Source organism: Cydia amplana, chromosome 21, assembly GCF_948474715.1.
Source record: "Cydia amplana chromosome 21, ilCydAmpl1.1, whole genome shotgun sequence".
In the NCBI taxonomy this organism is placed as follows: Eukaryota; Metazoa; Arthropoda; class Insecta; order Lepidoptera; family Tortricidae; genus Cydia; species Cydia amplana.
In genome coordinates this window covers 8,228,649-8,243,174 of record NC_086089.1, presented here as the reverse complement: position 1 = coordinate 8,243,174, position 14,526 = coordinate 8,228,649, and the positions used below count along the sequence as shown (strand labels likewise).

At 46.0% G+C, this 14,526-nt stretch overlaps 1 protein-coding gene across 1 annotated transcript in view; it reads left to right on the top strand.

Annotated features, from left to right (window-relative positions):
• Nucleotides 1-12,402, top strand: part of LOC134657867 (uncharacterized) — a 93,281-nt gene extending 80,879 nt beyond the window's left edge. The window contains exons 10-13 of the mRNA XM_063513447.1: nt 1,305-1,469; nt 2,388-2,458; nt 4,661-4,834; nt 12,200-12,402. Coding sequence (XP_063369517.1) covers nt 1,305-1,469; nt 2,388-2,458; nt 4,661-4,834; nt 12,200-12,383 — 594 coding nt within the window. The 3' untranslated portion in view covers nt 12,384-12,402. The remainder of the gene's footprint in view (nt 1-1,304; nt 1,470-2,387; nt 2,459-4,660; nt 4,835-12,199) is intronic.
• Nucleotides 12,403-14,526: the final 2,124 nt, after the last annotated feature.

The following is a 14,526-nucleotide window of genomic DNA, read 5'->3' as shown; positions in this document are numbered from 1 at the left end:
TGTTTTTTGTTGTTGTCTGCTTTATTGTCTCCAATTTGGGGAATCTGGACACCATCCAGACGTGTTTTGTTTTTTAATGTTTTTTTTTAGGTGAAAGGTTAGTACGTCCGTTTTATTGAATATAGGTGAATGGTTCAGTCCGTCCGTTTTTTTTATGTAGGTGACAAGTTTGAGTCCGTACGTTTTGTGCTTTTGGGTCTTCAGCTTAAATGCTTCCTGTTATTGTTTGAGGTTTTCTCTAAATCAAGCCGCTTTATCAATGTTTTATTGTATTTTACTTATTCCAATGACTGATTTGTATTTATTAACTAATATACAATAGTTTTATATATTAGTCCGAAATGGCATCCATCAAACTTTGTATTCACCGAAAGAAATCCATAATGGCATACATTTCTTATCAAATGATCATAGAAAAGCCATAAAATTTTATCACTACGCATAAATTTTCTTACTTTTTATGTTTTAAAACGACTCGGTAATGTTTTTTAAGATGTAGTATGTTTTACGTTCGAAAAACTCTGTATTTAAACGAGGAATTTTTGCCAATGGAATGTACTTTTCGACAGTCATCATTGGAATTGAAGGTCACAAAGGCACCGCCATTTTGTAAGGCACCGCGGCCATTTTGTCTTAGTCTAACCTCAAGATGTCTCCCCAGTGGATAATAAGCACGCATATCAGCGAGCTGTCATGGCGACAGAAGGCGCGGCTGATCTCGTACGTGATTGGCTACTGGCGTTGGGCGTTATGCAGAGTGTTGCTAACTTCATTGTTTCATCGTCACTGTGAGGTGTTGCCCTTGCCTTGGAGGAGTTTGGTGAGTTTGGGAACCTTAGGCCAGGGGTTTTTAACCTTTTTGACGAGTTTGGTGCGATAGGCAATGTTTAGCCAGTGGTTCTGAACTTTTTTGATTTTGTTACCTGTGTTAGGGAGATTGATAATTAAACTTAGTTTAAGCAAGATCAAGCTCGTTGTAGCTCTCCCACTAAACTATGGGCCATAAGTACCGTATACAAGGTGTAACAAAAATAGCGGGGATCCGTTTAAGGGCCTATTCAGTATCGTGTTCTGCTTAGGAATAAGTACAACAAAATATTTTTTGACGCGAAACATTTTTGGCCTTTGTATGGAAGGTCCAGGGCTATAAAAAAACTTTATCGGGTCTTTTTTCATATATATGCCGTAAGATCCCCACTGTTTTTGTTACATAGGTGGTAGTAGATTCAAATTCCCTCGTTTATATTCAGGCACACCTTGACACAATGAAACACTATATCATAATAACTCCGTCCTCATTACAGCAATCGGACGTCGAGACAGACTCGCTAGTGGGCAGCGTCGGCTCCGCCCGCGACTGCTGGATCTGCTACGACAGCTCCCGGCCCGAGCCCCTCATCCACCCCTGCCGCTGCACCGGCGACGTGTCCGCCGTGCACCACGACTGCCTCAGCCGGTGGCTAGCAGAGGTAACCCCCCCCCCCACCCCCCACTGCTGGAGCTGCTGCGACAGCTCCCGGCTCGAGCCCCTCATCCACCCCTGCCGCTGCACCGGCGACGTGTCCGCCGTGCACCACGACTGCCTCAGCCGGTGGCTAGCAGAGGTAACCCCCCCCCCCCACCCCCCACTGCTGGAGCTGCTGCGACAGCTCCCGGCTCGAGCCCCTCATCCACCCCTGCCGCTGCACCGGCGACGTGTCCGCCGTGCACCACGACTGCCTCAGCCGGTGGCTAGCAGAGGTAACCCCCCCCCCACCCCCCACTGCTGGAGCTGCTGCGACAGCTCCCGGCTCGAGCCCCTCATCCACCCCTGCCGCTGCACCGGCGACGTGTCCGCCGTGCACCACGACTGCCTCAGCCGGTGGCTAGCAGAGGTAACTCCCCCCCCACCCCCACTGCTGGATCTGCTGCGACAGCTCCCGGCCCGAGCCCCTCATCCACCCCTGCCGCTGCACCGGCGACGTGTCCGCCGTGCACCACGACTGCCTCAGCCGGTGGCTAGCAGAGGTAACCCCCCCCCACCCCCCACTGCTGGAGCTGCTGCGACAGCTCCCGGCCCGAGCCCCTCATCCACCCCTGCCGCTGCACCGGCGACGTGTCCGCCGTGCACCACGACTGCCTCAGCCGGTGGCTAGCAGAGGTACCCCCCCCCCACCCACAACAAATGCAAGCGTATAGGAGCGGCCTTAGTGCACGCCCCGCCGAACGCTCCGCTCCGAGCGTCCACTCAGGCCTTACACTAACTGTACCAACATTGACGTAGCAAAGTATGGCAGTGTCATACTTCCACATTGTCTCATTACAGAGTCTGTTTTGAGTTAACTTGGTTAAATTTTAGGTACCATTGAAATCGAAAGAGTTAAAAACACGGTGTGTTTCTTTTGCAGAGTGTCAAAACACCTGACGGCTTGAAATGCAAGGTGTGCAACACGCCCTACATCGTCCAGGAGACCAGCAGGTATATTCAAGATTCAATCACTTTTCTACTTACCGGCTTTCACGGCTCCCGACTCAACTATAATGTCTTATTACGAAACGCTTTAGTCAAGTGAAATGGATTCGACCAATCACGTTTGATACGTCAAATGATAGAACAAAAGATGTTTGAGAACGGGACAAGTAGGTACACAATTTTGGGATAAGTATTGGTCAGTTTGTCAAGACAGCACTAACCTTTCTCCGGGGCTTGTGATCCGCACAGAGGACTCGGCCAGGGCACACGATTCTTCCAGGTATCCGAAATTCACAAGGTTCGCGGAGCACCACACAGGCGTCTAGGTGCATGTCTTATTTCGTCTCTCATAGGTGTCAACTAAGACGACCGGTCTGGCCTAGTGGGTAGTGACCCTGCCTGTGAAGCCGATGGTCCCGGGTTCGAATCCCGGTAAGGGCATTTATTTGTGTGATGAACACAAATATTTGTTCCCGAGTCATGGATGTTTTCTATGTATATAAGTATGTATATTGTATTTATCTATATAAGTATGTATATCGTCGCCTAGCACCCATAGTACAAGCTTTGCTTAGTTTGGGGCTAGGTTGATCTGTGTAAGATGTCCCCTAATATTTATTTATTATTATTTATTTTATTTATTAACTAATTAGTGGGCCGCGCGGGCGGGGTGTGTGGAGGGGAGACAAATCTGCGTATATAGACACTTGTACATGTTATTAGGCCAGTTGCACCAACCACATTTGACATACTGATCAACGTTAGCCGGCGCGCCCCGGCGCTTTATTATGAAACTTTCCATACATAAAAATTTAGCGAACTCTTTAACGATACGAACAGTTTGGTGCAACCGACCCTTAGTCTACTGAAGTACTTACCCAGAGGGTAAACTAGGCCTTGTTGGGATTAGTCCGGTTGCCTCGCTGTTTTCCTTCACCGAAAAGCTACTGGTAAATATCAAAAGATATTTCGTAGGTACATAAGTTCTGATAAACTCATTGGTACGAGCCGGGGTTTGAACCCGCTATACTATTTATTCATTAAATACAAATTGTTCTTATTATGGAGTGGGTATCTCCTGGTTTGGAATATATTGCTTAAGGGTGGATCAACTATTTCTTGATGTTATTCTGTCCGGTCAGCCAAGATAATAGTAGCATAGTTTGTTAGAAGACATTGTACACCGCCTTCTTCTGACACGCTTGGTAGATGACCCACAATGGAAAGGGTTTATTATCACAAAAAAGTGTGTTTGGTGAATAGGCTACATGACTAATTTTTACTTATGGTATCAATCGATCGGGTTTGTTTTTAGGATCAAATGTCTATATGGGACCCATTGCATTAAAGTAACACAAAAGTCAGAAATTGTAGTCAAAGGCCGACAGTCGCACTTCACTCGCGAAACGCCCTAAACAAAACGATAAGGGAACGTGACGTCAAGGTCTTTGGGAGCCCATCTTGTAGTATGGACAAAACAAGAAAATTGCGTTTTTGACGGCGAAATATTGCGTTTATGTATATAGTTGCTATACAATATTTTTTTGGATGAAATGTAAGGAATCGAATGAAACCCTTACTTTTATCGTTTTTGTAAGTTAAAAAAAAACTTAAATTTTGAAACTTTCAGGTCCTGTATTTTTGTAATTTCTCAATATTTTATTTTAATATCCACATTATTGTGATAAATTGATCGTTTGCTATCTATTTTACTAGATTTTGTTATAAAATTCAACATGTGTTATCATCCCTATTTAAATGCCCAATAATCAGGTTTTAAAGAGTGACCCAGGAGAACGTAACCATGGCAACGAGTGACAAGAAAAAGTTTTTTCACCCTTTGAAAGGGTAAAAACAACAAATAATAATTATTTATTTTCTCAAACATACTCCGAAATATATGCATTAATGTCACGAAATGAAGACATGAAGTTGCTCATTTATGGCTCTGGAGTTAGTATCAACGTACATTATTGTCCGCTGCTCTAACTTTTTCAATTTGCTCATTAAGATTAGACTGACAAAGGAAATATAACATACAGCCAACGACCACTCTCTCTGTAAGCATACTTGCGACATTTTTTTTTTACTATACAATCCTTGGCCGGAACAGGGATTGCAAGACTCGCTTTATGTGGCAGCAGCAATCTCGTCCTGCAATCCCTTACTTCACGGCCTCTCCAGTAATGTACTATTATTTATTTGCAGGGTGGAGTGGGAGCGCGGTTTCACGGTGGTGCACTGGGTGCGCACGGGTCTCTGCGTGGCGTGCATGTGCGGCGCCGGCGCCGCCGCCTGGGTGGCGGTGCAGTTGTCCACATCCCCAGTGGTGAGAGTGCTGGCCGCAGGGGCGGCCTCGCTCGTGTGCTACGTTGCCGTCAGGTGTGTGATCTCTATGTCTGCAGGGTACAAAAAAACCGGCCAAGTGCGAGTCGGACTCGCGCACGGAGGGTTCCGCACCATCAACAAAAAATAGAGCAAAACAAGCAAAAAAAACCGGCCAAGTGCGAGTCGGACTCGCGCACGGAGGGTTCCGCACCATCAACAAAAAATAGAGCAAAACAAGCAAAAAAAACCGGCCAAGTGCGAGTCGGACTCGCGCACGGAGGGTTCCGCACCATCAACAAAAAATAGAGCAACACAAGCAAAAAAAACATCAAGCAAAAAAACGGTCACCCATCCAAGTACTGACCCCGCCCGACGTTGCTTAACTTCGGTCAAAAATCACGTTTGTTGTATGGGAGCCCCACTTAAATCTTTATTTTATTCTGTTTTTAGTATTTGTTGTTATAGCGGCAACAGAAATACATCATCTGTGAAAATTTCAACTGTCTAGCTATCACGGTTCGTGAGATACAGCCTGGTGACGGACGGACAGCGGAGTCTTAGTAATAGGGTCCCGTTTTTACCCTTTGGGTACGGAACCCTAAAAAACAACAACGGGTTGCAAACTCAATCACTATTGCAAAATGTCTGCAGCACTATGTATAATTGAGGTTAACGCCATCTAGCTTTTTTTCGTCGCATTACTTGAAACCTCTAAGCACATCACTGTTAGTACTCGAGTTATATTAATATTATTATTTATTATTGGGGTGGTATCGGGCCTTTGAGTGTCACGTCGACCAAGTATTGATCTATTGTGACGGCCCTTTAAAGTTCATTACTAATGCCCGTTGCATCCAGAAAATTACAGATGCTTTGGGCCGTAACGTTCTGTACCTCATAGGGTTGCAATACATGCCGCCCTAAGTAGGTACTTCTTTTTGACATTAGTGGTCCACAGGAACAGAGAATGTGCATTGCAGTCTCCTCTGACTCCTGGCAGAACCTGCATGTCGCATCTTGTTTCTTGCCAATTTGAAACATGTGCTTGTTCAACTTACAGTGTCCAGTCAGTATTCTAGTCACCGCGCAAGTTTTGTGCCTTTTGAGCCCCAGCAGCTCCTTAGCGATTTTGCTGTTGAACCCTTTGATTAGAGCTTTCGAGTGTACTTGTCCTTTAGCGAACTTCCACCAATCGATTGCTCTCTTTTTTTCTAAGTCGCTGAGCAGAGAATATGCATCCCGTTTTGTGATTCCACAGAACGGTTCTGGGCCGACCAGGGGTGTGTCTGCGCCCTTTCTTGCAAGTTCGTCTGCTTCTTCGTTTCCGTTAATGTCGGAGTGCCCTGGTACCCATCTAAGTGTGACTTTGTTGGAGTTAGCCAGTGCATTTAGGTTTGTTTTACAGTTCTGGACTAGTTTTGAGTTTGACTCAAGGGATTCTAGTGCCAGCAGAGCAGCCTGGCTGTCTGAGTTGATGTAGATATGTTGGTGTCTTAGGTTTCTGTCCAGGTTAATCTCCGCACATTTGTTGATGGCGAAGACTTCTGCCTGGAAGATTGAGGCCTTTGTGCCCATGCTGACGCTAGCTCTGAGCTTAGGTCTCTCACCATAGATCCCACATCCTACATCATTTCCTTTCTTTGAACCATCCGTGTACCAGATGTGGCTTCCCTCTTCAACGTACATTTGGTTGTTAGTCCATTTGTCTCTAGGAGGTATTTCTACTGTGTACAGTTTGGTGAAATGACATTCGGTGTGTGTGTCATCAGTGGGCATGCTAAGGGTTTTATTTGCAAAAACCCAGGCCTTTAGTTTGGCTAATGCTTGGGAGCGCCATTTTGGCCTATTTAGCGTGCATATTCTGTAGACGCACTGCTTGGCCTCCTTTTGCACCTGCAGATGGAGTGGTATAATGTCCAGCAGTGCATCTAGGGCCGCCCCCGGAGTCGAGGAGAAGGCGCCTGTCGCTGTTAAACAAGCCGTGCGTTGCAGGCTGTTTAGAGTTTCTATTGCCGTCTTTTGGTTGGTTTTGTTACACCAGACTGCGGAGGCGTAGGTGATAATTGGCCTCACTACCGCTGTGTATAACCACATAGCAATATTGGGTCTTATGCCCCATCTTGCTCCTGCCATTCGACAGCAAGACCACATGGCCATTTTCGCTTTTTGTATAATATTTCTCAGGTGAGGGTTCCAAGTTAACTTTTGATCGAAAATAACCCCTAGATACTTGACCTCTTCTGAGAATGGTATTATTTGTCCATTAAGTCTTGGTTCTTTAAGCTTTTCGAACTTTCGTTTCCTTGTGAATGGTACTAATACAGTCTTGCTCGGATTAATGGACAATTCATTTTCTCTACACCATTTGAATATTGTGTTTAGAGCTCCTTGCATTAAGTTGGATATTGTGTGGAGGCAAGGGCCTTTGACGATGACTACAAGGTCGTCGGCATATCCTTGTGTGTCAAAGTCTTGGCCTGACATAATTGCAAGAAGTTGGTCCACTACTAGGGTCCATAATAGTGGGGATAAAACTCCTCCTTGTGGGCACCCTTTTGTGGTATAAAATTCATGTTCTGTAGTATGGAGGGTCAGAGTGGCTACTCTGTTAGAGAGCATGCTATGTACCCATCTGGTGGTGGTTTCGTCTACTCCCTTTGATTTCATACCGTTGAGTATGGTCTCTGTGGGCGTATTGTCGAAAGCACCTTCAACATCAAGGAACGCACATAGAGCGGTTTGCTTTTCCTCTAGGGTTTTCTGCACCTTGTCAACCAGGTCAAGTAGGGCAGTCTCCGTAGATTTACCCTTTTGGTAAGCATGTTGGTTTACACTAAGTGGTCTTTCCACCAGGTATTTCGCTCTAATGTGCTGGTCAATGATTCTTTCCATCGTTTTAAGTAAAAACGATGTTAGACTAATAGGTCTGAAGGATTTAGGTTGTGAATAGTCCTTTTTCCCTGCTTTTGGTATGAAGCGTACCTTGACCCTAGTCCATTGATCTGGTATGATTCCCCACGCGAAACTTGCTCGGAATATTCTGACCAGATGCGGGAGGAGGAGGTCCTGTCCTTGCTGTAAAAGCGCTGGAAACACTCCGTCTTCTCCCGCTGATTTAAATGGTTTAAATTTTTCCAATGCCCATTTAATTTTGTTTGGTCTGAAGATATTAGTTGCCAAATTCCAGTCGATATTGCGTGCCCTGTGGATTTGATTATTCCTTTGGGCGCATAACTGTGTGTTACTGGTTGTGTACGAACCGGGGAAGTGGGTGCCTCTGAGCAAGTCTAGAGTTTCCTCTTCTGTGTTCGTAAAAGTGCCATCTGGTCTTTTAAGAAGACCGAGATAGTTCGTCGGTGTCTTTGAGAGTATTTTGTGAATTCGTGCTCCTTTGTGAGTTTGGGCAATCTCTTCACAAAACCTTCTCCATGACCTCCTTTTTGCCTTCCTGATTTGTTTATTATATTCAGTCAGCGCTCTACCATACCTTTTCCACTCATTCGGCGTGGTCGAGTGATTGAATATGCGACGTGTGGACCTACGGAGGTTTTCTAGCCTTTTGTTCCACCACGTTGTTGTGTTAGTAGTTTTAGTCTCTTTCAACGGACAACTTTGTTCGTAGGCCCTAAGTATGCCTTCAGATATTAGGTTAACTGCTACGTTGAGAGAGTCTGGTGTTTTGACATATTTTGGTACATCCTTTAGACGGTTTTCAAGGTCAGCCTTATAGGCTTCCCATGACGTTTCTCTTGGATTTCTACGCGTTAGTGGTTCCCTATCTAGAGAATCTTTAACACTGAACAAAATATGTCTATGGTCCGACATTGAGTTTTCACTACTGACACGCCAGTCGGCTAGGCAGCTGGCCGCCTTTTCAGTAGCGAAGGTTATATCTAATACTTCTTGCCTAGCTCTGGTTACGAAAGTGGGCGTGTTTCCCTTATTCAACAAGTGCAGACAATTGGTAAAGATAAATTGGGATAGTAACTCACCTCTTTTATTGATTCCAGTGCTCCCCCAGATAGTGTGGTGGGCGTTGGCATCACATCCCACAATAAGTTCCGCCTTTTGTGCCTGAGCGTACTCTAGCACTTTAGTCAGTTCTTCTGTGGGGTCTTGCTTCTCTCCGGGCAGGTAGGCGGAACAAACTATTACCTTCAGTGCTCCTCTCCCTTTGAGATCGACATAGGCAGCTACTGTATCTTCACTGCATAGCTCTGTAACAGGCAAGAAGTTAATATTTTTGTTAAATACGATGCAGGCTCTCGGTTTAGCACCTTTTTCGTAGTTTAGTACCTTTCCTGCTCTGTTGAGTCCTGTTACCATGGACTTGGTGTTTATCCATGGTTCTTGTATGAGGGCGATGTCCAGGCCATTTTCGCCGAAGAGTTTTTCTACGACCGCTGTGGCCGCTATGGCGTGGTGTAGATTGGCCTGGAGGAACATCATCCCCCTACCCCTGGTAGCGTCTTTATTTGCCACGGCGGTGGGCACTGCTGTGCCCTTGGTGGCCTCCTCCGTCCCCTCTACCCCTTGGGCGGTTTTTGCCCCTGTAGCCTCCCCTGTTGGCGAGAAACCGCTGCAACCCCGAAGATCCTGGAGTGGGATTGGAAGTGGAAGGAGCCGCCCGCTTTGGACCGGAAGGCACCTTTGGGGCGGGTGTTGGGGTTGGGGTGGTGGGTGGGACAGGGTTTGCAGGCTGCGGTGTTGGGTTTTGGGTGGGTTGCGTTCCTGGCTGTTGGGTCTTAGGTTGGCCCTTTAGCCGAAACTGGACCTCCCGGAAACCTAGGTTTGCCTTGAGGCCCTTTTTTTGAAGGTTCTCCACCGACACGTCGTCCAGAGACAGGGTTGCCATAACCCCGCCCTTCTCGACTTTGGTGTGGAGAATCTTCCATAACTCTGTGTGCAGCCCCTGGTTCTGCGCATAGAGTAGAGATAGCGACTGCTTGACCTTGGAGTCGTCTATCTCAGGAATGAACACCATCCCTATATTAGGCTTAGGAAGCTCATTTTCAGGGATGACCCCGAGGTTGGCTTCCGGCCATGGTTTTAGGGTTGGTGTTATTTCCTCAAGCCAGGCTTTGGATCTTTGGTCACTGCATGTAATGAGTAACCAGCCTGGCTTGTATGCGTAACCCTTAAACTTTGGTCCCTCATCCATCTCCAGAGTCGCAATCTTTTGCAAGATGGTGTTGCATAGGGACCCCATTTGCGCGACATTCATCGGCTTGGAGTCCTTGATTCCGACCCGGACCTGGCTAAGGACCTCGTTGTACGGTTGTGGGGGTTGGGTTTGGGTTGGAGGGCTCTCACTCACCTTTGGGTTTTTGCTGGCGTTACCCTGCGGCGATTTCTCCTCCGAGCGCGGCCGTTTGGCCGATTACGGCTCGGGTTTGGAGCGTGAGGACCCGAACTTGTGCCCCATCTTTTTAAGTTCCGCAAAGCTCTTTGCGGACAGTTGTAGCGCTTCCTCGTGCGCAACTCCAAGTCCTCTAAGAGCTTTGTAGCGGCCCTTCGCAGAGCCCGTCAATTTCTTGACGGACTTGCGTGTGTCAGGGTTGGGAGCCTCCGTTGGGTTGTTTGGGCAATGAGTATCGCTCCTTTCAACCGTGTCGGCGCTCTCCACTCCCTCCATTGCTTGCTCCGATGTTTGGACAGAATCTTCCGCACCTACCATCAGGGGCATTAGTTCCTGGCATAGGTCTTCCAGGGTACCTTCAGTTTTTTTGTTAGTGTTCTCCATACAAATCCCACGAGAAGCTAGGGAAACATGTGGTCAGTATCCAGCAGAGCCCCGCTTGCCGGTACAAGGCTAAATACACCTCGAGGTCGCCCGGTATCGAGGGTCATCGTTAGCGACTGAGCTCCCCCTCAGCCACGCATCTCTCGGCACGATTGGTCCACCTTAGATTGGGGTTTTTTAAAGAGGTTTTCTCCTCTTGGAGTGGAGTAGGGATGGTGTTGGGAGAGGAGAATCTGGGGTTTGCATTCCGGGTCCCAAATGTGCGGAAAAATTATTCCGCACATTCAGGCTCCGGACTGCAAACCCCAGGAGAAGGAATGTAGAGACGGGAATAAAGACAGGAATTGACGATTTGGATCATGGGATTAAAGATGGGATTCTAGGGTAAGGAAAGGAACACCTGGCGGGTGGGGATACCACATCACTATGCGTGGCCCACGCCTGGCGGGGCCCCCATACTTTGCTACTAGTGGTCCGGGGTAAGTTGGTAAATGTAGCGACGCCCGATCCGACCACTAGCATTGCCCAGGAGGGACGACCCACCCACCAATGGGACCCTGGGTGGGTTCGGCCCTGATCCGCGACGGCAGATACAGGGACGACGGGGACGTGTACGGTGGACTTGAGGTGTCGGCCAATAGCCCAGCGTCGCATACCTGAGCGTACCTACTCCCTCCTCCCCCCCAATTAGTTATATTAATACCAGTTAGATCGAAACTCACTAGATGGCATTTAAATCAATAAAGAAAAACTCAATGACATTGTAAGTTTTTCGATCAGGTCCTCTTATGGTCACGTGATCTGTCGCGAGTTTAACATTCCCCACCTCAAAAAGTGCACAGCGCCGCTAAAGAAGTTTTCACTTCAAAAACAACGCGTATTGTTTATCAAACAACGCACCAAAAATATCTGCCACCTTCGAATAATTTTCAAAATTAAAATGTATGTCGACAGTTCGCGACAAAAAGTATCGGCAATAGGGAGTATTACCACAGTACACTAAGAACAGTAGTGAATCTAAGGCCGCTCGGCAAGTTATTTACCTACTCTTGCGTTGGCGCTTAGGGTTGTCACTTTTATTTTTAGTTAAATATTATTTGGCTATTATGAGTAGCACTAGGTTTCTATTTATATAATATAATGAAATGTTCTATCAATTCATAAATGAGGTATAAATTAAGGACGGTAAGAGCAGGCAAATGCGAGCGTACTCGAATGCGCGCGATCACAGTCGCGGTACGGCCCACACTGCCGCCACCGTATTCCCCCGTATATTATGCGAATGTGTGCGTGGCAGCGCGTGCGTACACGGCGCCCGGCGCGCACGCACACATTCAAGCCGGCGGCGGCACATTTCTATCTATTCACTACTGTTCTTGTACTGTGGTATTACCTTCCAGCCAGCCTTCAATAAATGGCCACCTTATACTAAAACGAATTCCGTTTATAGGTGACTAGAATTTATTTATAGTCACAGACAATCCAACCTCTAGACATAGCATAGTCGCGCTACCCCCTCTGCCACACATACGGTAGCGTTACTCAATCTCTTTTTAATAAGGAATGAGTAGATACTTATGACGCACTTGTACAGTGCGTAGAGTGCGTACTGTTTGTGTTTAGATTTTAAAATTCCTCAAATTACTATCATAAATTAAAATATCCCTTATTTTCAGATTCCTCGGCATGAACACGGTAACAGCCTATCAGAAGGCCAAGATCTCATCTCTCCGCATCCTCACCGAGCCAATAGATGCCTCACAGGACGACCAGGTAGCCACCATCAGCAAGACGGTCACCGTCGAGATCGCTTCCAAAGCGGTACTCGAGCGAGCTCTAAAGGGGGAGATCAATAAATAAACTTATTGTGAACAATGACGTTTAATAGACTAGGAATCCTCTAGACGGAGTTTAGAGCAATTATTTCATGAAACCGATGCTGCCAAAAATACTGGGGTGCGGGGGACGCGAGCGAGTCCCGTGCCGTGATTGGTCCGTTCAAACACGGACGTCACACAAAGACACTTTGACTCGAAAATGGAGTAAAACTACCGTATATTTGTGGCAGAAGGGGTAGCGCTACTATGCTCAGTCTGGAGGATGTCTGTGCGTTTAAAAATCTGTGAACTGACACTGACACACAGTGAATCGGAAGCTAGACGGCGCAATGTCAGTTAATCAGAGAGAAGATTGATCCTAAAGCGGTGAACTCTATGAATAAAATGTGTAATAGTGTTGTGAACACGTGACATCCTTAAAAACTGCGAAGTGACATGAATCTTCACGCTAGATAGCGCATAAACTACTAGCGATCACGAGGAAGACAGCCGGGCTTCTAAAGCGGTTGTTGAAAGAGCTCTATAGATGTGATTAATAAACGGTGTTTAAAACTGCGTTTTAAGGACGCGAATGATTGATAGCACAGATAATTATTGTACCTACGAAACGTGGTTGACACCCCTAAGGACTGATGGGAACATCACTAAACACCATGGACATCATAGTGGTCTTGGTACGCCCCTAAAAATGTCAGTGCCCTATATCGCTTGCAGATCATTTGGTGGATGACAGCCCTGAATATAGTTATAGTGATATAACTATAGATGGTCAAGCAGATCTTGTCAGTAGAAAAAGGCGGCAAATTTGAAAAATGTAGGCGCGAAGGGATATCGTCCCATAGAAATTTAGCGCCTTTTTTTACTGACAACATTTGCTTGACCAGCTATATATTTACGTGCAAATGATTAGGGTTTTCACGCTAAGAAATTGCGTCAGCAAAAATGACAGTTACGATCAATTTTGGTTTGTGAAATTGGCAGTAATCGAAAGCGTTATGATATTCAAGTGAAACGTAAAACAAATGTGTGACGAAAAACTTGGACGTTAAATGTTACGTTAACGTTAAGCGCTGATTAAAGACATTTTACCTATACTGGGTAACTTTTAAACAAAAGTTAAGTAGTATTAGTATATAATGAGGGGTTTCTTACTCTACGTACAGTCAGCAGCAGAAGTTGCTAAGCGGGCGGGGTGTTCAAAATGATATTGACGCGACTTTATTGTTAAGAGAATAAGAACGTGTCAAGGTAATTCTGAACACCTCGCCCGCTTAGCAACTTCTGCTACTACTTACTTGGTAGCACAGTTCCAGAGCTAAGACCTACTCATGGTTTAAGTGCTGTCTTTGAAGAGCGTAGCTACTAACTGTTTGAATGAAATAGTAATACCTATGTTACTTTCTCACTCTAACAGACAGTTTTAAAGCGAAGATTAAATCCGTCTCAATCGATAGAGATTGAAATAAACGTGTCAAACTGCAGTTTCTGAAACCTCTCATTTACTTCAAGCAATAAAACGGCTATAGTCATAGTCATCATTAGGGTGGATCAACTATTTCTTGTTGTTATTCTGTCCGGTCAGCCAGGAGACAATAGTAGCATAGTTTGTTAGAAGATATTGTACACTACCTTCTCTTGACACGCTTGGTAGACGAGTAGACGACCCTCAATGGAAAGGGTTTATAATTATCACAAAAAAGCGTGTTTGGTGAATTTTTAAATGCCTTAAAATCAGGTTTTAAAGAGTGACCCAGGAGAACGTAACCATGGCAACGAGTGACAAGAAAAAGTTGATTCACCCATTAACACAATTAATTTCATCATATGTGACGTTATCTATGAAAAGGGACCTTATTGTCGATGGCGCTTACGCCATTATTAACGATGCTCCGATACAAATACAATGCCGCGCGACGCTGTGCGGCGTAAGCGCCATCGACAATAAGGTCCCATTTCATAGATAACGCCCCATATAAAGCTGTAGTACCACGATCCCGACTATCGGGTCGTCCGGCCTGGGAACGAAATCATAAAATACCCGATAGTCGGGTTTTCTGCGCTGAATGTGTTAGATAGTGACGGCCAAAGTGGTCAAATACATCGTAGAACGCCTTTGTTAACATAGAAATATGGAAGTGTTCCGACACAGGGCGGACACGCCATAC